This window comes from Phascolarctos cinereus, unplaced genomic scaffold (assembly GCF_003287225.1).
Source record: "Phascolarctos cinereus isolate Bilbo 61053 unplaced genomic scaffold, phaCin_HiC Scaffold_1;HRSCAF=81, whole genome shotgun sequence".
NCBI lineage: Eukaryota > Metazoa > Chordata > Mammalia > Diprotodontia > Phascolarctidae > Phascolarctos > Phascolarctos cinereus.
The window spans coordinates 190714706-190741633 of NW_027555514.1; the positions used below are offsets into that span (position 1 = coordinate 190714706).

General features: G+C 39.1%; 1 protein-coding gene across 2 annotated transcripts in view; it reads left to right on the top strand.

The window, feature by feature from the left end:
- The first annotated feature begins 280 nt into the window (after positions 1–280).
- The window catches only part of STYK1 (serine/threonine/tyrosine kinase 1), a 31013-nt gene continuing 4365 nt past the window's right edge, over positions 281–26928 (top strand). The window contains exons 1-8 of one of the 2 annotated variants that reach the window (XM_021001612.2): positions 281–667; positions 13882–14032; positions 14809–14943; positions 16653–16919; positions 18030–18211; positions 21955–22038; positions 23691–23899; positions 24842–24882. In XM_021001612.2, coding sequence (XP_020857271.1) covers positions 13969–14032; positions 14809–14943; positions 16653–16919; positions 18030–18211; positions 21955–22038; positions 23691–23899; positions 24842–24882 — 982 coding nt within the window. In that variant the 5' untranslated portion in view covers positions 281–667; positions 13882–13968. Of the gene's footprint in view, positions 668–3399; positions 3634–13881; positions 14033–14808; positions 14944–16652; positions 16920–18029; positions 18212–21954; positions 22039–23690; positions 23900–24841; positions 24883–26928 lie in introns of those variants that run through there. The other variant, XM_021001613.2, reaches the window with a different exon arrangement.

The following is a 26928-nucleotide window of genomic DNA, read 5'->3' on the forward strand; positions in this document are numbered from 1 at the left end:
TAATGCCATCTCCTCCCATTCCCCTCAGATCTGGCTCTCCTTTGGTCACTCACACTGTCTCCAATTTGTTCTGTTTGCTCTAGGGTAAAGACCTATACTCCCATAAATGTCTCATCATCTCTCCCATACCCTAGGTGTCAGCCTTTACTGTGCAGCTGAGACCAATTTGTCCTAGGTGTAGATTCTTTGCAGTGACACACCCAGCATGACGCAGCACTCAGGTGAATGGCAGTAGCAGTAGCTTCCTGATTGCACAATCATGCTTCTGCCTTAGGGACGGAGAGGCTGTATTAGGAGAGAGACAGAGAGAAAGAGAGAGAGAGAGAGAGAGAGACAGACAGACAGACAGACAGACAGAGACACAGAGAGAGATGGAAGGAGAGAAAGGAGGGTACCTTACCTCCTGATCTTTTGCTTTGAGAGAGGGTAATTTGCATAATTATGCTAGAAAGGTAGCAAGAATTAAAATCCCTACAGAATGGAAGAAAGCTGCTGAGGATCCTTTTATGGAGCCAAAGGACAGAAGCCAAGAAGGATGAGCATCAGAGAAGGATTGATTCTTTGGAAAACTAAGGTGACTGAAGACTTCAGGTCACACAATAGTGGACAATAGGTTTGAAAGGAACTCCAAGCAGTTGGTGCTGCTGAACCTTGCCAGATCACTCAGGTAGGAAAGATAAAGTGTTGATGGATTAGCAGTATTTCTGTGTATGTGCCTGTCTCAAGTGGTGACTGGTTGTTCAGTTCTTTCCATTTCTTGTTCAAGTGGAAATGTTCTCTCTCCTTTCTTCTCCCCCCCCACTTAATGACTGGGGGGAAAAAACCCCAAAAAAGTAATGATGTTTATTAGAGGACACAATAAGAATGCATAGCAATAGAAAACAGAAAATGAGCCTTGAAGGCAGGTAAAGCTGGGCTCAAGTCTAGCTTCTGACACATATTGGCTACGTGATCCAAACCCCCAGGGAAATCATCACTTCTCAGTGCCCCAGATAATTCTCTAGTGCTGTAACTTGCAGAGGAGGTGCCAACTTGCATTGATAGCAGGAGTTCCCTTACTGGAGAGTTCCCTATACAAGTGAAATCCCTGTCCCTTAAGCAGATAAATGTCCCATTTCAGGAAAATGCCAGGTTTTTTGTATTTGAACATGGTAAGTGTGTTACATGGAATCTAGGAATGGGACAAGTAGGACTTGGTGTGTATATTTTCTATGCTGTTTGGAAAGTGTATCTTGAAAGCCTCTATCTCAGGACATGCCAATAAGCATTTATTAAGCACCTACTATGTGTTGGGTAGTGTGCTAAGCAGTGGGGTTAAGAAAAAAGGCAAAAATTAGGCCATGCTCTCAAGGAACCCACATTCTGCTGGAGGAGAGAATATATAAAGAACTATGTGTTAACAAGATAAATCCAAGATAAATTGGAGATAATAAATAATAAATAAAATAAACTTCTTTGTCTGGAAGGCATTAACATTAAGGAAGAGATGGAAAGGCTTCTAAATGTCACTGAGTTTGTCTGCCTGGCAATTGTGTTACTTCTTTGTTCAAAGTGCGCTTTCCTATGGAGTTGACAGGATACATATTAAGCATTTTCAGTATATACAACTTTGGCCATAGCGACTATGAAGACGGGCAGAGTTAAGGAACTGGAAAATTAATAAGCTTCAGTTCTACTGTCAATGGACCAGTTTTTAATCCTGGGCAGGTGTCTGCTTTCTAGTAGTCCTAAAGTACTTTTGAAACCCTGACATTCCAGAAAGGTCAAGATGATCATAATCTCTGAATAACTGCTAAGAGGGAGAGGATAAAGAACTCACTCAGGATCATTTGGACTTAGGCTATCATCTGGCTAATCCACTGACCCTGGGGAATATCACAAAATCTTAGATGTTTCAAGATCCCTGAGGCTATCCAGTTCAAACTTCACCTGAACTAGAATTCCCTCCACGACATGCTTAGTAAGTAATCATTTCACATTTACTTGAAGACTTTCAGTAAGAGGCAATTCACTATCTCAGGGTCTGTGAACTTATTTTAAAAAAATTGATAACTATTTAAATTTAATTGTTTTCATTTGGAATTTTATTTTACATATTTAAAATTTTCATTTTGGTGAAGCCCATAAGCTGCATTAGACTACCAAAGGAATCTATGACACAAAAAAGGTTAAGAACCTCTGCACTAAGGGGATAATACCCCTCAGAACATAATATAGTTATCCCTTCCACAATCATGGGGGTTTGGAGTGTGGCATTCCTATGATCTAGAAAATCCACATAAAATTTTTTGGCCCTCTCTTTGTACCAGAGAAGAGGTCTGAATTATTATGGTATTAAAAGATAAAATATGTTGATGTTATAGAATACTATACATATGTTTTATGCATTTCTGAGTTTCTAAATTTTTTCTGTATCATCTGCTGGCCTTCGCATGTCATCTGCGGCTCATGTTGACCCACTAAACAATGTGGAAAGGATAGCTGTACTGGCTAACTGCATGACAATGCATTGGATTATCAAAGATAGATGTTCAATTAATTGTGTATTTCTACCTGTATTATATTATACCTTGATGAGGATAGGGACAGTGTCTTATTCAAACTTGGTATTTCCCCCAGTGGCAAGTATAGTACTCTGTACATATAAGGTCTTTAAAAATATTTGTTGAAGTCTATGCCTACTTTCCTAGCTCTGCAAAACTTTAATGAGAATAATCAACATATGTGAAGGCTTTTTGCTTACTCAGAACTCTTACATTCAATATCCAATCCCAATTCTTTCCTATAGAAGGGAGCAATGAGGACTATTACCATCATTTCACTGTTGTTGTTACAACTGTAGTCCCAGTAATAGCTTGTGTCTGTTTTCTTAGGACCAGCCCAGCAAAATAAGGAGAGGCTTACACTAATGGGTTGTCCAGTAGGTGATGAATTCTCTGGCCTTGGCAATTCAAAAAATGAAGAAAAATACAGAGTAGCTATCAATCCTGTGCAGCACCTTTCCATTTCTGTCATTACAGTCTCAAAGACTGCTAATAATTGTAGTGGTGGGTTTTTTTTTTATTATCTACAAACATTAACTTTGCTGTTAGTACTATGGTCTCCGATGACCAGAGGGTTGACATACTATTGGAGGGAATGAATCATAACAATCTTGACTTTCTCACTATAAATGAAACCAGAAGACAAAACGAAGTTACAACTAAATAGAAAATGGCGTGCACACGTTCTCCTTGGAGTGGAACATAAAAGAGTTAATGCAGGCGCTTTTATTGTGTGTCTCAGGGTAATAAGAACATTTCCTGGATATTGGGCTCTGTCATATTGTAGGGTTCATGGTAAGCATTTGCAAAAAGATTACATTACTTTCAGTTTCTGTGCCAGAGTCTGTTGCAGAGGATAAGGAGGTGGAGAAATTCTACAAAGGATATGATAAGACCATGTAAATTCAATAAATATACTTTATCACTTAGTAACTTTAGCACAAAGGTAGCTACATAGAACAAAGACCAAAGTTATGGTTTACGATAAAGAAAGGAAGGAGGCCAAAGACTTGCAGACTTCAAAAAACATCGCATGCTTACATATTACGTGTGCTTTCTTCAAAAAGAGAGTCTGGAGTCCTTATTTATGGTGAGTAACAGATAACTTCACAAAAATAAAATCAATTATTCTTAACAGATGGGAAACTGCTAGTAGATACCAGGGGGATCATTTGCGAATCAGTTGTCAGTATATAGTCAGAATACTAACTTAATGTAAAAATAAAACCAACATCAAGTTTTAAGAATAAAAATAGGAATATATGCCACAAAATTAAGACAACTCCAATCTGACTTCTGTAAATAGTCAGCTGATGTTGAAAAAAGGGAAATGGGTTAAAAAAAACCCACAGACATCAATGTAATTTCTCAAGGACATTTGATAGGTATAAATCAATTACCACCACAGGGAAGCCAAAGGAGTCTATAAATGAACTTATATAGCATATACTTGACTACTTTGTCAAGTGAGGGCAAAAGAAGTTTAGAATATAAAATCATTTATAAAATATGATGGGGGAGGATGGAATAAGATATGAGTAGCCTGGCCTTTTAAAGAGCAAGAAATGGAGGGAAAAGAGTAAAATTCTAGAAGTTTAACTCAATTCAGATCATCTCAAAAGTATTGATGGATGGACCTGGAAAGAGAATAACAAACAGAAAATTGGAGGGGAGGAGGGAGATGGTCAAGATTTCTGTTTCTATATCAGTTTCACTGAAGTCATCACATCTATACTCTAATGTAGTCCCTGCTATTCTTCATAAGGAAGTAGAAATGACACTAAAAAACAGACAGGAAGAACAGCAGCTACACATGTTAAAATTTGTATACACAGAGGAAGTCTGTAAGGGAAGCAGCACAATATTGAGGGAATTGAGGGATTGATTTCCATGATATCTGATAGAGGGGATAATATAAATGCTTGAAAAAATAATGGAAGTTATTAATATCAAAGGCAAAAAAATAATTACTATTGGCTCATATACCTTATTTCCTATTTCTGTATTTTAAAAAATGATCATAATCTGCATATAAGAGAAAAAAAACAGATCATTTAAATAGTCCAATATCAGAAAAAGGAATTGAGCAAGCCACAAATGAACTCCCAAAGCAGAAAACTCTAGGGCCACATGGATGGATTTCCTGAGTGAATTTTATTAAATATTCAAAGAACAATTAATTCTAATACTATATAAACTGTTTGCAAAAATAAGAAATAAAGGGAGGCTTTCAATGTCTTTCTATGATACAAATATGGTCTTGACACCTAACTAGAGAAAGACAAAGCAGAGAAGAAAACTACCAATATTCCTAATGAGTACTGACGCAACTTTTTAAAATGAACAGATAGCCTACAGCAACATATTTGAAAGATTGTGTTCTATGACCAGGCTTCATTTATATCAGAAATGTAGGATTGGTTCAATATAAGAAAAAAAAACTATAAGCACAATAGACCATATTAGTACATACTATACTATAATGTAAAATAAAACCTATGTGATTATATTGATAAATACTTAAAAGGCTTCTGACAAATTCATACTCCAGTTTCTGTTAAAAACACCAGAAAGCATAAGAAGAAATAAGCTTTTCTTCAGTATGGTAAATAGTATCCATCTAAAACAGAGAGAAAACATTTTATATAATGGAGAAAAGTTAGAGACTTTCCTAATAAGTTCAGGGGTAAAGTAAGCATGCCCATTATCATTATTACTATGTAGTATAGTGCTAAAAATCCTAGCTATAGCAATAAGGGGGGAAAAAAAGAGAAATTGAGGGAAAAACATGGGCACAAAACTATCACTTTTTGTAGATGACATAACAATCTGTCTGTCTAACCCTAAGGAAAAGTCAACTAAAAGCTAAAATGAAATGAAACCATTACTTCAATTTAGCCAATTTTCAGGATAAAACTATATGTCATCAGTTTTCCTGTATGTTACCAATAAAACCTAATAGGAAGATATAGAAAAGGAAATTTAATTCAAAATAATTACAGAATGCGTAAGATATTTGGGAGGCCATCTAAAACACACCTAAGAACAACTATAAAACACTTTAAAGAAATAAAGCTGGATTTAAATAATTGGAGAAATATTTATTACTCATGGAAAGGCTGTGCTAATATAGCAAAAATGACAATAATATCTAAATTAGTTTACTTATTCAGTGCCAAACAACTAAAGGATTATTTCATAGAGGCAGAGAAAAAATAATAACAAATTTTATCTGGAAGAACAAACAAAAGGTCAAGAATTCCAAGGAATCAATGAAAAAAAAAGTGGAAAATAAGGGGGCCTAGCAGTACTGCATCTCAAACTATATTGTAAAGCAGCAATCATCAAAATGAATTGGGACTGTTTTAAAAATAGCGGGTTAATCAGTGGAACAGATTAGGTACACAATATACAGAAGCAAATAAAAAGTGGCGACCAGCCTAAAGATTCTAGTTTAAGAAAATTGGAAAACAATATGGTAGAAATTAAGGATGGACCAATGTCTCATTCCATAGATCAAGATAAATTTCAAATGGGTACGTGAAATAGACATAAAAGGTAGTACCATAAGCAAATTAGAGGAACAAGAATGAAATTACCTTTCAAATTTATGATGGAGGAAGAGTTCATGATCTAATTAGGGAAAGAAAGGATCACAGAAGATAAAAAGGACTGTTTTTGCTGATAAATAAACAAAACCAATGTAGTTAAAATTAGTAGAGGGAATGGTTCCTGGGGAACAGTGTTTGCAGCAACCTTTTGTGAGAATACTGTTTTCCAAGATAAAAAAAAAACCCAATTCAATTATATAAGAATGTCAGCCACACTCCAACAGAGAAATGATCAAAGGATATGAACAGACAGTTTAAAAAAAAAGAGTTAAAGTTACAAATAGCCTTATGAAAAAAATATTCCAAATCACCAGTAATTACAGCAGTGAAAATCGAAGCAACTCTGAGGTTCTATCTCATAGCCAGCAGATGGGTAAACATGACAAAAAGGAAAATGGCAAATGAGTGCTGGAGGGCTGTAGTTAAAATACCATAACTAATGTATTATTGGTGAAACTGTGAATTGGTCCAGCCATTCTGGAAAGTAAATTGAATAGTAGGATTGCTATCTATTTTTCTCTTCTCATTTTTCAACATTTAATTTCTTTGCTCATGTTGATAGCCAGAAGGTTCAGCAATGATCATGAACAGGTACGATCCCAGTTATTCTATTCTATTCTATTCTCAGCAGTGGATAGAGTGAGTGCTGGATCTGGGTCAGGAAGTCCTGAGTTCAAATCTAGCCTCAGACACTCACTAGTTGCAGGAACCTGGGCAGTTCATTTAACCTGTGTTGGACTTAGTTTACTCATTTGTGAAATGAGGAGAATAACAGCACCTACCTCCAAGGGTTGTTGGGAGGACCAAACAAGATAATAATTTTATAGCACAGTGCTTGGTACGTACTAAGTTCTATGTAAATGTTAGCTATCACCATCATCATCCTCATCATTATTATCTATCTCTCCATCTATTTATCCATCTCTATCCCTATCTATGGATAGGGATATGTAGATACACAGCCACACATGCACACATACTCACACATACAAACATACGCATATATGTGTTTTGTTGCTGTTGAGTCATTTCAGTTGTGTCTGATTTGGTTTGAGTTTTCTTCGCAAAGATACTGGAGTGGTTTGCCACTTCCTTCCTCATTTCATTTTACAGATGAGGAACTGAGGCAAGATTAAGTGACTTGCTCAGGGTGACACAGCTACTAAGTGTCTGAGGCCAGATTTGAACTCATGAAGATGAGTCTTCCTGATTCCAAGCGCAGTGCACTACCCACTGAGACACCTAGCTGCCCTAGCTTATATGTATATACACACATATATACATGTACAAATATATACACATCACATGCAAATGTATATAATGTGTATATAAACATATGTATTTATTTACACACATATGTGTATAGCTTTCCACGTGTGTAAATGGACTTTCACATATAGAGGAAGTAGAAGCTACCACTTATAAAGAAAGCTCTTGAGAGGATAGACACCCCCGCAAAAAGAAGCTTGGGATGAACCTCACCTATGTATAGTCTTACATGTAAAAGGGTGCTCGTCTATCATAATGATGTTCTGGTTATTAGTTGTCCTTTTTTCTCGAAGAGGACCAAAATGACATCACTTTCTTGGGGTCAAGGTACAGTGTGTTGGACTGTGACTGATCAGACCAACATGAATTCGGAAGGCTTTACCACAGGTCAGGCACAAATAGTCTGTATAACAATATGCTGGATATAATAATAATGTATAGCCTCAATGATTTCTCTTATTAGATCTAGGGGATGACAATGAAATGATCTCTCTCTCTTGGGGATTCAGAGCCTATCCTTCCCCCTTCCCTATCTCGGCTTTGTTGGGTGGGGGTGGGAGGAGAGAAAGGTTTGAATTTCGTTAGGTGCAAAACACCTCCCAGTCTTATCCTGAGCCAATATCAATAAATCGTGTCATTCGGTGTAAGCAACCATCAACTTGTCTTTCATACCAATAGTAATAAGTTTATAAGCAATAGTAAATAATCTAGGAATAAGACTACCTGCCACTTTCACTTACACTGCTTACAGCTCTGCCCCTGTATCATGCCTTGGGAAATCTGTCCTCTCTTCAGGTCTTGTGGCCTGGTGATGGTCCTAACCATTTGTTCTTTTTTTTTGGACAACCCTGGAGCATGATGGCCAGATGCTCAGCATGATAACCATACCTTTCACTCTTTCACCACCCCATGTTGTCTGTCCAATTTGGATTTTCCATGCATTGCTTCTTTTTCCCAATGTCTTCAACCAATGCCAAATTCAACACATCATGGAGCCTGTGAACTCTGGGTAAAAATATTGGCATGCCAGGCACCGTCTATAAAGCCTATGGCCAAGTCTTGCCTCTGACATATGTCAACTGTGCAAGCATGGTGCCGCTCTACCTTTTGGTGTTCAAGACAATTCTCTGAGACTGTAAAAAGGATATGAGTAGTCCATTTGCAGTGGCAGAGGTCGTTTCCATATCACGAGTTCCCTAAACTAATACGTTTGTGGTTTCAGACAAAAACAAAACCAAACAAAAAGGAACCCAGGTCTCAGCATTCAATGTAGGGTAGACAAGGGGAAGCCGGGGGGAGAGTTAGTCAAAATTCTCTGAAATGAGGCTAAGTAATATCAGAGCAAGTAGGGTTTTTCTGTTTGGGGTTTATGTCTGGGCAAGAGGGTTGGGTCTGTGGGTACCTCCTGGCTCTTGTCCTCACTGCTGAGGATCTATGGGTAAGATGCAGAGGTAAACATGTGTGTGTGAATTAAGTGTCCCTCATTGTATTCATGGGTATGTGTGTCACCATAGATGGGGGGGTAGATACAGATAGGGTGTTAAGCTTATTCTGTGAACGTGAATGTCAAAGTCGATTCCAATATTTAGCTTATGTCTATTCATGTTCATTGGTTGGATCTCCAGACAGTAGTCTAGATAAAATTTTGGTAGCCCTTTGTCATCATTCTTCACCCCAATTTTCCCCATCTTATTACATCCTTCTCATCTTGGGAGAACTGGTTCAATGAATGAATGAAGAGAATGTGAGAACAAATACAGAGCCAGAGAATCCCAGAATGGGAAGGAACCTCAGAAATCATCCAGTCCAAGCTGGACTTGAGCAGGAATTGCTTCAACTGAATGCCTTCAAACTCCCACTTGAAGTGAGAGAGAACTCATAGCTTTCCAAGGCAACACATATCACTTTTGTAAGGAAGGTTTTTTTTCCTTACATGGAAGTAAAATGAAAAAAAATCAAGAAATGACAATTGGGATAAGAACTCACTGTTTGACAAAAACTATTGGGAAAACTGTATAATAGTATGGCAGAAACTAGGCATAGGCCAACATCTTACACTGTATGTCAAAATAAAGTCAAAATGGGTACACAATTTAGAGATTATATATACATGCACACTGGGAGAGGAGGGAATAGTTTACCTGTCAGATTTATAGGGAATGGAAGAATTATGACCAAACAAGAGAAAGAGAGCATTATGAAATGCAAATGGGTAATTTTGATTGCATTAAATTGAAAAGTTTTTGGGCAAACAAAGCCAATGCAACCAGGATTAGGAGGGAAGCAGAAAACTGAGAAAGAATTTTTACAACCAGTTTCTCTGATAAGGGCCTCATTTCTAAAACATGTAGAGAACTAAGACAAATTTACAAGAATACAATTTATTCCTCAATTGATAAATGGTCAAAGGATATGAACAGGCAGTTTTCAGAGGAAGAAATCAAAGCAATCTATAGTCATATGAAAAAATGCTCTAAATCATTACTGATTAAAGAAACGCAAATAAAAACAACTCTGAGGTACCACATCACACCTATCAGATTGGCTAACATGACAAAATAGGAAGATGATGAATGCTGGAGAAGATGTGGGGAAATTAGAACACTAATGCATTGTTGGTGGAGTTGTGAACTGATCCAACCATTCTGGAGAGCAATTTGGAACTATGCCCAAAGGGCTATAAGAAATGTGCATACCCTTTGACCCAGCAATAGAACTTCTAGGGCTATATCCCAAAGAGATCATAAAAGTGGGAAAAGGACACACATGTACAAAAATATTTATAGCAGCTCTTTTTGTGATGGCAAAGAATTGGAAATTGAGGGGATGCCTATCAGTTGGGGAATGGCTGAACAAGTTGTGGTATATGAATGTAACAGAATGCTATTGTGCTATAAGAAATGATGAGCAGGTGGTCTTCAGAAAAACCTGGAAAGATTTATATGAATTGATGCTGAATGAAGTAAGCAGAACCAGGAGAACATTGTACATGGTAACAGCCACATTACGTGATGACTGATTTTGATAGACTTATCGATTCTTAGCAATGGAACTCAAAATCTTATGGAAGTGAATGCTGAAAACTAAAAATAAATAAATTAATTTTTAAAACAATCTAGGTAGGAAAAGAGATAAAATAGAAAGTATCATTAAACTGTTATGGGGAATGAAGGGAATATTGACCTATGCAAATGTACGAAATGTGTTTCGGATTTACCTACCAGAAGCTTCCTTCTGACTAGCCAGAGCTAGGATGCCAAAATAGGTAGGCTTTGAATCATCATCAAAAGACAGCTTGTTGAAGACTACTAGGCAGGATCTCGAAGGAATTGTATTAACAAGCATATGAGAAAAGGGTCCAGATACAGGAAAAAAAAAAACCCAAACACCTCTTTTTTCTGTAATGTAACCATGCATGTCTTTGAATGTCCAGGGGGTTTGATAGAGGGGTTTACATGAGCTCTGAAATGGAAGAGTTTTTACATATTTATGGTGTTCATTTCTCTTTGTACGGATAATCTTGAAACCCCAGAATCCTAGATTTGAGAAGGGACTGAGCTAGACATACAGTTCATCCCTTTACCTCCAGGCTAAATTGTCCTTAACTGTATAAACCAGCATTGTACAACTTATTTGTGGGAATATCTGTAGAAACACGTCCGGATCATGAGCTCATGGAAAGCTCTCTATCATGACATCCCCTCCGCCAATTTGCTCCCTCACTCCAGACCCTTTCCTCATTCAAGGCATTACTGCCAAAGTGAGGTTATAGGTATAGTACATAGCTAGGCACTCTACCTGGCACCACCTCATAAAAAGTCCAACTAATAGCGTGAGCTAGGATTTAGGAAGTGCTCCTCCTGATCCATTCTTAACTTTATGTTTGGATTTTGAGAGTAAGAACCTAGGTGTGAGTGTGGGAGCATATGTCTCAGAATCCTTGACATCATCATCATTATCTATAAAGTGCTTTAAGGTTTACAAATCACTTTACAAATATTATCTCATTTTATTCTCACAAGACTCCTGGAAGGTAAATACTATTATTGTCCCATTTTATGGGATGTTTGCTCATATGCATGCATTCAAATGTGGCTCCCCATACCAGTTTTGTCGGGACACATGTGACTCCAGGGCTTTTTGGTACTTATTTGGGTGTGTGTCTGTGGGTGTTTCATTTGGTTTCTGTGCAGAGTTTGAAGAGATGAGCTTCCTGTTGAATGACCCTTGGCTCCATTTGTCTTGTGAAGCAGTTGCTGGTAAGGGAAAGGGCACTGGATTTGTAGTTAGAGGACCTGGTTCAACCTTCAACTGCCCCTCGCCTTCTCCCTATTGTATATTACTTGTGTACCACTGAGAAAATCCTTGGGCCTCAGTTTCCTCATTTGCAAAGTGAGGAGGATGAATTAGATGATGACTACATCTATGAACCTTTGTCCCTCTTGTGCTCCAAGGTTTGGTCTCTAAAGGCTCAAATTCATTAAGCTGGTTATTTGAATGAACACAACTGCTTTTGGTAATAGGTTGAAAAGGAGGACTAAAGGACGTATAGGAATAAGAAAACTGACTGATATGTAGAATGATATCTCAGTAACTCCTAGGAAGTCCTTTGAATTTACATTCAAGATTCTTTCCCCCTCTGCTTCACCTTTAATTTTTCACTGACTCCCAAATGCTCTCCCTGCCTTCCCTTCTTCCTCATGCAAAGCTTCCCCTACCCACAGTCGTTTTCATCTCCAGGTCCTCTGTTAAGTCTAAAGCCCTTCAAGTTGTCTTTTTTTTATGTTTTTTTTTTTTTAATTTTAGGCTATTGGGGTTAAGTGACTTGCCCAGGGTCACACAGCTAGTACGTGTCAAATGTTTGGTCTGAGGCCGAATTTGAACTCAGGTACTCCTGACTTTAGGGGCAGTGCTCTATCCACTGCGCCACCTAGCTGCCCCCCCTTTAAGTTAAGTCTTAACTCTCCCTGCTGTCTGTATTCCTTTTCTATATTTCAGTTTGGCTGCTCTTTTTACCTGTGCCTTTGTCAACAAGCCACACACCTGAACCTCCTTTAAGATACGTGGGAATAAGCTCTATTCAATATCATAACCATTTACCAGTTCTATGCAGACCCAGAAAAATTAGTATAGGACTAGAAACTGGAGTTAGGAGCTGGTAGATTCTTTGTACTGATGATGTCTATTCTTGAGCCCTGGAAAAACTGGGTCTCAAAGTGTCACGACGGTTATTAGAATGAATAAATGAACACAACACAAAAGTATAATGTATACACTACATACAATGTATACATAACATAAAATGTTACAAGGCAAGACTATATAACTATTGTATCATCTTGATGATACAATACAATATGTTGTATAATTCAGTTGAAGGAAGCACTGTTAACTGGAAACTCCCACCAAAATAGCAATAAAATAGGTTGTGAAATCTGATATCAGTTAAAGGCAAGTGAACTGCATAATTATATTCCAGATCAGTAAGAAGTATAGCCCTTAATAGAGTAGACTTTCGTGACCTCACAGGAATGGAGATTGTACTAAGTAATCAGAGAAAGAATGTAAAATATGTTGAAATACAGACCAGAGGGCAAGCAACTCTGGATTAATTTCAATGTGGACTTTGAGGCCACACCCACTACAGGAAGAAAGATTGGAGTCGATGTATTTCATGTGAGAGGCAGGTTATATAGTATTAAGTATGACAAAGAGTAGAGAAAGTCTGGTACACTCAAGGATAATAGGGGAGAGATGTCATGTTCAGACAGCTTAAGGACAGCCTAAGCTGGGTGGGTACCTGAATGTTGGAGTAAAGACTTTGGGGAAAATGACCTTAATGTGGCATGTTACATTTAGCCCAGGGCTACAGTGATGTGGGCAGTGTGTAGCTTGATAATAAAGATGTTTGGGTATCTCTAGTGTATACCTGGATGGTGGGTAGAATACCCAGACCTGGACATTGATTGCAATGAATGCAATGAAACCCATATGATGCTTGGAATTATGGTTTGACTTATGGTCTACTTCTGCAACACTTTCTCATTGACTTAAGGATATATCTGTAAAACAGAGGTTTTAGGGTGGATAACATAGATTTTAAGTTGCTTAACGGGAAGAAGCAAAAACCTTTGGTAATACTGGTTACCGTCTTGCTAGACTGGTGGTGCACATGTTAACTTGGTCACATTTCTGTGCTTGAACGAGAATGTCTAGAACTCATTAAAAAAAAAGCTCCATATCCTCTCCACAGTGGAGAATCTTCTAAATGAGAACATATCCTCCCCACAGTGGAAAATATGAAGGGCATTGGTTACATGTCAGGCAAGAGCCTGGTAAGGAAATGTATGCTTCAAGGTTAGAGAGAGGATGATCCCGAGAAATATAGCAGACATTGATTTCATGACTACTGATCTGATTACAAAAAAAAAACCTAATCACACTCTCCTATGTTTCAGAGTCATCAAGCTCTGTGGGATTGTTCACAGATGTGAACATTCTATGCATCGTGTAGAACAGGCACTGGAGGTGGCAGCCTGATTACAATGGGAGACTCAAGGAGGATGAGAAGGATGCTACTGGAATGCAAACTCACTGACAAGCTATGCAGTAAGTTTAGGCTATCACATCACCTGATTCAACTTGAGGTTCTCAAGGACAAACAGGCTCAGGCTGGTTGGAATCATATGTTGGAAATGCAGAGGGAATGAAGGTGGTTTCTAGAAAAAGGGTCCTTGCAGTGATGTACTGGTAAATGCTTAACAATGGGCTCTCTGAGAAAAAAAATATACTCAAAAATTTTTTTGAGGCAATTGAGGTTAAGTGACTTGCCCAGGGTCACACAGCCAGTAGGTGTCTGAGGCTGGATTTGAGCTCAGATTCTCCTGACTCTGATCTGGTGCTCTCTCCACTAAGCCATCTAGCTGTCACTGCCCTCCTCCCCTTTTTTTGGATCAGAATATGTTTAATTTTAATCTATGCTGTTAACATTTTCCCCATCTCTTTATTAAATCTAGATAATCAACAAAACAGTAAATAAACCTCTGAGTTGTAGCCATGCTGATTTCTAAGGTGTAAATGCCCACAGTGAAAATTTAACAATTATTTCTTGATAGCCAGTTCTACCTGGCTCTAGCACATCCCTGATATTCTCTCTAGATGGAAAAGTGCCAATCAGAGTTTCAAACTCTGCCTCTTCTTTATCTCTGTCAATAGCTTTAACTTTCATATGGAGCAGAAGTCCAACCAGAGTGGAATTTTTGTTCATTCAATAGAAAGATTAAAGAGCAAAGCCATGGTTAGGAAAGGAGTCAAGTTGGTTATGAGATTTCTGGGCCATATTCCTTTTATGCTTCCTTTCCTTTCTCTACTACTTGCCTCTTCAGTTATACGGGAGAACCAGTACGAAGTTGTCATCGTTCCCACACTCCTCGTTGCAACCTTCCTTATCCTTCTGGGGGTGATCTTATGGCTCCATTTTCGAGGACAAAGGGTCCAGAGACAGCCACCTGGACTCCAAGGTAAAGGCCAGGGGGAAGGGACTTCAGAGCCCAGTAAAGTTTCTTCAGAAGGAATGGGAAAGTGAGATAAGATGGGCTTGTGTCTAAAGGCTCAAGGGCCTTCCCACGCTGTACTCCAAAGGTGGAAGTTGGGATGAGGATGATTTCAACTCCCAGGATTTCAAAGAAGCACAGTGTTGTGTATAATAGTAGGTGTTCAAGGCAGAGGAGGCGTTCAGTGCTATATTCCCTTTTTGTTCCATCAGAATATCAGAAAATATTCTAGAGCTGAGAAGGGAGAACTCAGACTATGCCAGCTCTATGTGTTTCCATCCTGGTATGTAGGACAGCCCAATTCCACCTTTTCTTATAAAGAGTATATAGCTGAGGTTGTGTAGATTTAATTACAGCATATGAATCTGTGAAAGGTTATTAAGCCAGAGGTGGTAGGTGACCAGCTGGTTTTTAGCTTCACTGAAGATGTAATAAGAGGAAATGAACTTACTAGAGATGTTTGAGTTAAATATATTGAATACTTTTCTGATTAGAGGCAGTGTGATGTAATGGATAGGAAGCCAGCCATGGAGTGAGGAAGACTAGGGTTCAAGTCCTGGCTCTGACACCTACCTTCTGTAAGAATGTCATCTCTTAGTGCCCCAAGCAATTCTTTAAAGCTCTAAGTTGCAGAGAGTTGTTCAGCATTGGTAGAGGGAGTTTTCTCATATAGATTTCCTATGCCAATGACATCACAGGTCTAGTCTCCCCACCCACAAAATACTTCCTGGAAAGGATGCGAGACTCCAGGGAAAGAAAAATGACAACAACCTTCCCTGGCGGTATTTAAAAATAAGGAAAAACTCAACATTTTATCTAAGTAGGACAGAGATTATCCTGCCTAGAAATAATAAGACAGCATAGAGCAGAGGTGTGTCAACACTGGCTCAGGTCCGCAACGCTCCCAAGTGTGCCTGAACCAGATTAAAATGTCATTGGAAATATTTGACAAAATAAATACAAATACAATAAGACATAAATAATATGCAGTTTTCTAAGTCATTATATGGCCCACAGAGATCCTTATGGTTTAGTGGCCTCTGTTTCACTTTGAGTTTGACATCACTGGTGTAGAGGGTCTTTATAGACTGAGGACCCTAGGGAAAGGGCATAGGTTGGAGGGTTGAAACTGGTCAGAGGGGAGAAACTGATTAAAGAGTAATTTTCTCCCCCTGATTAGAAGTCACTTAGTTTGACTTGGTTGAAGTCATTTCATTTCCTTTTGTCTCCATAATAGTTACCATGAGTACTTGGGTAACTGAGGCTCTGGGGAGATTGTTTAAGTGCGATGTCCTCATTACCCTGAAACCAAACTCCTGAAAAATTATCCTGCAATTCTAGGGAGAGCAAGTAGAAGGAGAAGAAAAGCCAGTACACTAATTAAACCAAGGATGGTGGATGACCAGGCATTCTTCATCTTCTTTCAAGACCAAATAAGAAGGAACAAGCTTGGCATTTTATTGGGGGACCCTCATGTTGGTGCAGACATTGGAGGTAGCGCCTGGCCAGGTCCTTGGAAAACAGGAGCAAGACTGGGTCTTAAGGGACATTACTGGTCAGAGGAAAAAGAATTGCAGGGATCTCTTTGACATATTCCTCCTGGACCTTCTTTTTCTGGCATCCTAGTTCAGCAAAGTCCTGAATCTCAGTTGAGGTGTTTCCTCTCTTTGCCTTAGGAATTGCCCCTATGCCTCCGTCTCGGGGCCTCAGCTGGGAAGCAGCAGGGCTTGGAGGAAACATCTTTGTGCTACAGAAGCAGACGTCAGTGGACAGCCTCTTACAGGCCACTGCACCCACCCTGGCTAAGCTGCAGGTGCCCCGAGAGCAAATCACAGAAGTCCTGGAGGAGATCCACAATGGAACTTGTGGAGCCATCTACCGGACCAAGATGAACACTGGGGACTCTACTAAGCCTAAGAGTGTTGTCCTTAAGGCTTTGCGAGGTAAGCTAAGGAGCCTCCCCTGCTCCCTCCTCTTTTTATTTCCATATCCTGTTACTTAGTTAACTTGGGAGGGGTCCCTAGACAGAACCTGTCTTTTAGATATCAGCTCAGCCTCTCTCAATCAGATAGTAGAGCCATTCTATCTATACTATGGTACATCTAATGGCCTAATTAAGTTTTCTGGTGTGACCATTGCTCTTCCTTTCCTAAATATGGCCTCATCCTAATTATGTCTCTCTCACTGGCAGTCCAAAATGGTGGGAGGAGTATAGGAAAATAGGAAAAGAAAACAAAGCAAAAATGGCAACTGAAGGGCATATGTGGTAATTACATTCTAGTGTGATAATCTCTGTCTGAAAAGCCATATGTAAACATTCCCATTTAATATAAAAACATGCATGGCTTTCCACTTTCATACTCATCCATGAAAAAAAAATGATGTAGTAAAAGGAACGCTTCACTAAGAGATAGGAAAGCAGGATTCTAGTGCTTCCTTCGTCACTTGACTAGCTTGGACCTTGGTTTCCCCATTTGTAAAAAGTCAGTTTTTAATAAAAAGAGCACGGCACTTAAAGTCTAAAGGATGTATGTTCAAGTCCCTGATCTATGAAAATGGACTAGATGACTTCTAAGTTTCCCTATAGCTTTCAATCTATGATCCTGTGAATAACACATTCACCTGAAGCAGGAGGCCATATTATCTTCCACATTTTTTACAGATGAGGAAACTGAAGGTCGGAGATGTTAAGAGACTTGCCCAAGTACATACAGCTAGCTAATGGCATAGCCAGTCCTCCAATCTGAGTCTCCTGGCTCCCCATTCAGTATTCTTTCAATATGATGATCTCTTGCAGTACCTTTCAGCTCTGAGACCTATGATTTAGTGTTTCCTTTGAGAAAATGTCAGTGAAGACCTCAGCACTATGAGTATCAGCTTCTACAAAACAACTTTTTAACTACCCAGTTCTTATCTACCTTGACCACCAACTATGGATATCCTCTTCATGGGGCCTCAGCAGAATCTTAGTCAATATTATTCTTTGCCCCATGAATTCCTCCACAGCTACAGTATTCTCTCTGCTTGCCATCTCTGTCTCCTATCTTCTACAGAACCAGCAGGATTTCATGAGATAGAAGATTTTTTGGGACGTATTCAGTTCCACCATTTTCTAGGAAAGCATAAAAACTTGGTCCAGCTTGAAGGCTGTTGCACACAGAAGCTGCCCCTCTATATGGTATTGGAAGATATGACTCACGGTGATCTGCTCAACTTTCTTTGGACTTGCCGTCGGGTAAGCTCTGTGTGTGTGTGTGTGTGTGTGTGTGTGTGTGTGTGTGTGTGTGTGTTTGTGTGTGTGTGTGAGAGAGAAGAAGTTTGGGTTTAAGGACAAAAGAAATGTGGAACTTGCATTTTCCTGATTATTTCCTAAGGCATCAAACCAAAACTGTCTTCCTTTTTCAGTTCTACCTTTAGCTTCTAGAGATGTTAATTCAGAAGAGGTGCATTTATTCCTCTATCAATTCTTCAATCTCAGTCAATGCTTCAATATTTCCATGGATTCATGATCTTAATGATGTGGGTCCTAGTGTGAATTGTAACACATCCAAGCCTTCTTATCAATTCTCTTCCATGACCTTAAATGAATCCTCTACAGGAAATCAACCCAAAAAGCTGGATGCCTTTTTCTATATTAAGTGATACTAGCTTAGCAATTAGGTTGTACCTCTATTGTCATTCTTTCTTGTTATTTGGCTGTCCTATGAAAATTTTCTGCCATACATTTATAGACTGAAACATTTTATGTCCTTTCTGAAATGCAAGCCATCGTTAGTAATATGTGGTCACCCACTTACAGCTCTCCTGGGTCCCTCCCTCTCTCTTTGAGTCACTCTTTATTTTGGTTCTTTAGAGATTCTGGTGGTCCCATGATAACAATCACCAGAAGGATACTAACGTTAAGACGTCTTTTTGGGTATCAAGAGGCAGCTTAGGATTATTGAAAGTACTACACAATTTCAAAAATGCAAGCAATGTAATTTTCTTCATTCCATTCAATTTTAGGAGCAGCTCATGGTCCATTTGTAGTGCCTGTCCAAACTATATAAAATTATAGATGGATTGCCTCACAAAACTGCATATCGGTATAAACAAAAGGCATTCTTCATTCATTTAGCTTTTCCTATGCAGACTGCTAAATCCGTCTCCCTTGAGTCATCCTAGATTACACTGAGGAGAGTGTTCTAGAGCTTGAAACACTTTGTCAGTCATGAACATGAGCATAGAGAGGGTCTGAGCATCTACGAAGAATTAATTTTTTCATTTAGATATTGTGACAGTAGTGAGCACCTTTGGTAAGCATATGTCTATCTGGTTTATGCATTGCTCGATCCTGATAAGAGAGAATTGTTGAACAAAGTTATTGCTCTTGTCTCTATCAAGAAATTTTGTGCGATCTTAACATTATCATGGAATACAGTTGGTTAGAGGGGGCTTTATTGAGTCAAATACTTTTTTTTCTTCTTGTGAAATCAACAAACAATAAACAGCATTATCTGCTATTCTGAGATGTGGTCTCTAGAAGAAAAAAAAGTTTGTATAAACCCACCTATTCTTTTCTAACATTTTCATCAAAGATACCCTTGACACACAGTTCATCATTATTAAATTTTTGCAAAGATGAGAAAGTTCAATTGGCATTTTTTAATCACTGAGTATGTGCCAGATACTGCTAAGGATGGGGGCTACTCAAATCAATATGGAAGTTTCCTCCACAATGCAAATCCAAATGCAACCTTGCCTGACCATTCCGTGTGACTTTTATCCATATCCATATGTTCACCACAGGAGGTACACCCAACGTTCTGGAGGCCTTCCTCACTATCTCCCAACACCAGTGGAATATTCTATTATTCACCTGTCATCTCTTATTCTCGCGACATGACATCTCTTTCCAGCATACAGTTCTTTGATATCTTTTTTCTTGTTCGTCTTAGTGCCTCATTGGTTATATATACAGCCTGTTTATACCCATCATTTGGATCTCCACTACCGTGTGTGTGACATTCATTTTTAATTCTTCAGAGACTGTTGGATTTCCTGTCTTACTGCCATAGAACTATACCAGAAGAATGTCAGTATTAAGAGAGAGATCTATGCTTCACGGAAAATTCTAGGTCATTACAATTTCCTTTAGGAAATTGCACTTTCTCTGTTCAACTCTGGGCTGAACTTATTACCCCTTCATACTGTCTGTATTAGACATAAAGATGGACAAGTTCCACAGGTTGTCCATCCAAAGCATACAGCAATCTGAGCAACAGATATTTTTCAATTGCTTAATCTTCCCTGTGTGGATGGTCAAGTCAAACTCTTTTGAACTGTTACACATCTCTTGTAGAAGACTCTATGCTGCTCTAGGGAAGCTAGAGGCACCCCCCCCCCATAGAAGCATCACTATTCACAGAGAAAAACTCTCTTCAATTTATATACTTTGCATTCCCTAGGGCCAAACAGAAAACATTCAACAAATCCCTTTTTCATAGGGGGGCCACTTAAAATACATCACTTAGTAGCCACCCTACTGGTGAGATCTCTTTATATGATTACCTAAGTTGATCCTCCAAGAGAAGCAGTGAGCACTTTGTACTCACCATTGTGTTGGAAGCCTTTCCAGCATTGTAGATTCTGTCAGAGTTGCGTTGTATCGGTTTAGCCTTCCTGGTCATTATATATAGGACTTTTGGGGAGAATTTCATATTATTCAGTTAAAATATCCAGACACTCTTGCTCTTCTATCTTTGATTCTTTTTTTTTCTGAAATTTCTCAAACCTCTACCTTCTTCCTTTTCAAGATTCTGCTAATTTCTTTGGTCCTCTGGTCTACCCATTCAGCTATAAAACTGAAAGAATATTTATTGATCTCCCACAATTTGCTTTTGCCCCATGATGAAAATATTCATCTCCCCTTGAGTGAGATTGCAAGCTCCTTGAAGACAGGGGATGTTTTACTTATTTATTTGTATTTCTAGTGCATCACACAGTACCTAGCACATAATAATCACTTAATGAGTCTGTGTGGATTGACTGATTAGTCCTTGTGGTCTGGGATCTAATAATCCAAAGATGCAAAATGAACAACATGTATATTTTATTTAAATACTTCTATTTATTTATTTATTTATTTGATACATCTTCACATATTCCTTGGCTTATCTGCCATAATCACTCATGCCCTTGATTTCATTTGTCTGGAGTCAGAGAGGCAACATTACATAGTCCCAGAGTCCAGGAGGACCTGAATTCAAGTTCTGCCACTGATACATGTTGGCTAAGAGCTTGGTTAAGTAACTTAATTTCTCCATACCCTAACCAATTTTCTAAGACTAGTAGTTATAATTGAGTTGCTGACCTGTATGGACAGAGAGTTTTCTTACCAGGGAGTTCCCTATGCTGATAAAATCACAGGCCTGAGTACAAAATAATCTGAGGACAGGTGGAGAATGAATGGCAAGCTAGGTGGAGGTCAGGATGATGAAGATAAGTACTTGGGCAGCTCATCCTCCTCTAATTCTCCCCCACTGACTCCCAAACTAGGTCTTATGCACTGCTTATCACCTAGACCCAAACACAAGTGTTAAAAGAAATTGCTAACCAATGGGGTAATTAAATGTACATATGATTTTTGCATGTGTTTTACTATCATTGTGATTATTTGTGTTTTTTAATCTGATTCCATCATTATCCCAATTTGTTTCCCCTAACCATTTATTTCTTCAGTGCCCTGTGTTCCATTGTCCTCTTCCTCTGTGTATATCTATCTGAAAGTCTATACTTCTATATCTCTTAATCTCTGCTCCTATTACTATATTTTTCACTTGGCCTTTATCTCTCTACTTCTAGTTTTCAATGTCTCATACCTTCCGTGTATCTTAAATTTTTTTTTCTGTATTTCCTTCTGCTGCCATGCATGGCCAGCTTGTTTTAGACCATCCTTAATGAAATGTTTTTTTCCCCTCTCTTCTTTACTCTCTTTAGGATGTGATGACAATGGATGGCCTCCTCTATGACCTTACCGAGAAGCAAGTCTATCATATTGCACAGCAGGTTCTCATGGCTTTGGTGAGACTTGGCAGACCTACTCATGGGTTTTGGAAGGGAGGGGAGAGCTATAATTAGAATGAGATGATCAAGTCAGTGCCCCAAATTTAGAGGCTTCTGACCATTTGTAGTTCTTTAGGATTGCAGAAGCAACAGAGCTTTTGCAGGCAGTCAGCAAGACTACTTAGTTAAAACAAGTTACCTGCCATGGGTATGAGGAAGCTGTTTCCACACTTGGACCTGTTCCTTCCACCTCCAACTGAGAGTTGTTGGTGCAAAAATTCCTACTTATGGATCTTGTTGCCATGCTCTTAGCCCTACATTTAACTACACAGATTTTACCTGTGTGCTCTGAAAAGAAAGAGGGTAAGAAGAAGAAAAAGATACATTGTCCATTGGAAATAAATAATATTTGCTCTATGTAACAAAGAAAGATATAGTCTTATAAACTTTATTTCATAGACTAGTCCAGTTAAGGTTCTTCAGAGGCAACAGCAGGGATTTAGAAAGGTCCCTCAGTCCTAAGAAAACAGATGGTATATAGGGGAGGCAGTCCTACTGAAGGACTAAGGTGTCCCCTTAGTATTTATGAATGGATGGGGGATAAATCAGGCAGTAAGATGAGAGAGGATATTTAGAGAGGGACTGAGTGGATGAAAGGGCACAGGAGCTGATGAAAGTATGTATTCTTAACCACTTGAAAAACAAACAAATTCCTGAAGTTCATAGTTGGCCTCCCAATGAGATTTTGTCTCTTCTTTGATGGAAGGCTAGTTATGGCCCTTTTAAAGAAATAGAGGGAGAATATAGAGTTAATGAACAACAAAAAGTGAGGAAGAATGGAGAAAAGGGCATCAGTGTACTTTGGGTCTCCACAAAAGCAGAGAAATTGAAGAAACAATTGAGAAACAAATATATACTTTTGCCTGATTTATTCAAGAAATCCTTCTGGTTTCTTTAGCCTAAATTATCTTGATAATTGTATTTGCTCTGACTGACTGATGGTTCCCTATGGATAGTCTCAAATGTCTTACTCTAACCTTGCCTTTAAATTTCTTAGAAATACCCACAATTCTGTTAGAGCTAGATAGGACCTTACAGATGACACAGTTTAACCTCATTTTACAGATGAACTCTAGGTGGCTAGCTGAGACAGACCTGGAGTCTAGGAAAACTTTTGATAGCAAAAGAGAAGAGGGAGTGAATGCTGAGACCACTAAAGGGAAATAGACACAGTTTGTTAACCATGGCATTTTGCTGGCAAGGTTGTTTTCCTACGTCAGCTCCAACATTTATCACTTTCCTTTTTTGTCATATTAGCCTAAGACTATTGTTCCTGCAGCATTTTTTTCAGGTTCAATGTTCCTAATTGCTGTAAAGTTGCTTCATCTCCAGCCCTTTAGTCATCTCATGCCAAGAGAGGAACAGGGATGAATCAACATCTAGTATATGGTTTCTGACTGCATTTCAAAACAAAACATAAATGCCTTTGGAGATTATTCATGATATTTTGTGATACACGCCATGTTTCCCTTCCCGTTAGCTTAGATAATTGGGCCATAAGTTTATTATTAGTGTAGTCGAATGGCCCAGACTGACTCAGGTGTTGTTCTCTGTGCTCTGAGTCAGTGGTCTCCAAAGCCCTGATCTCCTCTCCATTTTTATCCCAACAGGAATTTCTCCAGGGGAAGCGACTATTCCATGGAGATATAGCAGCCAGGAACGTTCTGATCCAGAATGACCTCACTGCCAAGCTCTGTGGGCTGGGTCTGGCATATGAAGTCCACGCTCGAGGTGCCATCTCCTCCAAACGAATAGTACCCCTAAAGTGGCAAGCCCCTGAGAGGCTCCTGCTGAAGCCTACAGGAATCAGAGGAGATGTGTATGGTTTGTTTCTGCTCAGTAGTCTTTTTCCTGCTGAACTAAACCCAGTGGAAGGTTTCCAAAGACCATACATGGGGCTTTAGTCTATAAAACGATAATCAAGTAACACTGAATTAGTGATGAGAATCAAACCTAAAGAAATCTGAGAAGGTGAAAAGTTTGTCTTCAGCCTCTTCTCTTTCCTTGTTCCTTCCCCCATTTTCCAGTGTCTGGTTCCCTTTTAGACACTCAGAACTCTAGCTCATATCTCTTCCACAGGAGAAAACAATCTGATAAATTAATTAACATTAAATTAAGGTGTTCAGGACTTAAGTATGTGTTGTTCTCCCTGCCTTCTTCCACTGAGGAAATTTAGAGCACTGGCAAGATTAGGTAATGCTTAACTGAATCACTAATTGTAAAATGTCCAGCATCAGTAGGAGTGGTAGCCCTTTAATTTCACCAAAAAGACTGGTTCCTCTTGTCTATAAAGTTGACTCTGCTCTCAGTTTTTCTGGGTTGGGCCAGTTGAATCTAACAAAGCAGGAAAGAGAAGTAACTAAATGGGGGTAGAAGTAGAAGAGAGACAATAAGTCGTATGGCCTCTGGAAGAAAGTGAGAGTTGGGAGAGAAGGCAAGGAAGAACAGGGGGGAAAACTGAAGAATAAATCACAATGGGAAATTTCTGCCCTTTTCTGTATTTAGAACTAAGTGGACAAACTGGGAATCCACTGGTGATGGATATAGACAAGACAGCCACTAGACTCCAAGAGCTTGAAATTGAATGGAGGAGACAAGTCAGCTCTTTCCCCCGATAGGCTATAGCTCTGGCAGGACTTACCCTTAATCCTCTTCTCTTATTCTCAGTGTTCCCCTCCATTGGATGTCTATTAATTTTGTGACATCTCTTCAAGACAGAAAAAAGTAGAGAATGAGCAGGCTTATTTTGTTTGATTTACAGATGGTCTTTTGGAATCTTGCTGTATGAGATGGTGACTTTAGGTAAGGATGAACCCTAGAAGAACCTAGAAGGTGGGGATAAACCAAAAACTTTCAGCTAAGCCAATGGGGTATGAATTCAAATTTAATTTCTAGGGAAAGGCAGCTTTGGCTATTAATCAGCTGAATCTATTGTAGTTTGCTGGTTTTTCTTTTGGGGGGATTATACACATTGTGGTATAGATCAGTGGTGTCAAACTCAAATAGAGACAAGAGCCACTAAACCCCACATAAAGATCCCTGCCTGGGGCTTACTGACTGAGAAAACCACGTGTTTAAATTATCCATATTCTACTCTATTTTTTATTTATTTTGTTAAATATTTCCCAATTACATTTTAATCTGGTTCAGTTTCACTGGAAGTGTTGCTGGCAGCAATGCTGCTCTTTTGGGCTGAGTATTTGACATATCTATTATAACTGAGACCAGTTATCACACTGATGGTAAATTCTTCAACTTGAAAAGGCTACACAAGACCAAAGTGGAGGGAATGTTGGTGGAGATTTTTTGTTTGCAGGTGATTCTGCACTCAATGCAGCCTCTGAAGCTGAGATGCAAAAAAAAAAATATGGATTGATTCTCTCCTTCTTGTGTTAGTTTTGGTCTAACAATTAACACCAAGAAATCACAGGCACTCCATCAGCTAGCACCACATTATCCATATGTGGAACTGTTGATTACAGCAAATGGAGAAGTTTTGAATACTTTGGATAAGTCCACTTACAATGGCAGTATACTTTCTAGGGAGTACACATTGACAGTGAGGTTTACACAGGCGTTGCCAGAGCTAGCTCAGTGTTGGTGAGGCTCCAAAGGCAAGTGTGGGAGAGAAGAGGTATTAAATTGACTACCAAACTGAAGATCTACAGAGCCATTGTGCTGACTTCATCAACACTGAGGTCCTTTCTTAAACTAACCTGCCAAGCATTCAAACTTTACTGCAGAGTGTAACTCCCACGGGTTGGCCATATTGTTTGAATGCCAAATGTGCACTTGCCAAAAAGACTGTTTTGTGGAGAACTCACACAGGGCGAGTGTTTACATGGTGGTCAAAAAAAGCAATACAAGGACATTTTCAAGGTCTCTCTTAAGAACTTTGGAATTGGGGCATCTAGGTGGCACAGTGGATAGAACACTGGCCCTGGATTCAGGAGGACCTGAGTTCAAATCCAGGTTTAGACACATAACACTTACTGGCTGTGTGACCCTGGGCAAGTCACTTAACCCCATTGTCCAGCCAAAAAAAAAAACTTTGGAATTGATTGTGTGACATGGGAGACACTGGCACAGAACTTCCCAGCATGCTGTGCCCTCAATGGAGAAGGTGCTATGCTTTATAAGCAAAGCAGAATTGAAGCAGCTCAAAAGAAATGCCAGATGCGCAAGTTGAGAAAATCCACCCCAAATGTTCACATGAACTATTTGTGCCAACCTGTGGTAGTGCATTCCAAGCTCATATTGATCTTATCAGCCACGGCAGGACACACCATAACTTGACTCTAACACAGTGATGTCATTTTGGTCGCCTTTGAGAATGAAGGACAGTGACCAGCCAGCCCATAGTTGATAGACAGCCCATACTGCCTCACATTCCCTCCCACCCACCCCCATCTCGAGATATGTTTTCAGACCACAGGCCTCTATAAGATAAAAGGATCAAACTTCAGGAGTTCGTAACCTTTTTTTTTACATCATGGACCCCTTTGGCAATCTTGGTAAAGACTATGGACTACTTCTCAGTATAATGCATGTAAATGTATAAAAGAAAATACACAAGATTACAAATTAATTAAATTATATTGAAATATGGTTATGCAAATATAATAAATAAATTTACTGACTTCAGATTAAGAGTCACAGGGAAACCATGTCTAAAGTTTTTCCTCATCCTACCACTCTCTGGGCCCATCCTGACTAGAGACAATGGTTATGGCCGAGTGTAGTCTTCAACCTAGGTGATTCATTTGCCTGAGGGTCCATGGCATCTGTTCCCTTTTCGGTCTTAGTTCTGACTTTGCTTGCACAGTTGCTTGGTACGGACTCATTATT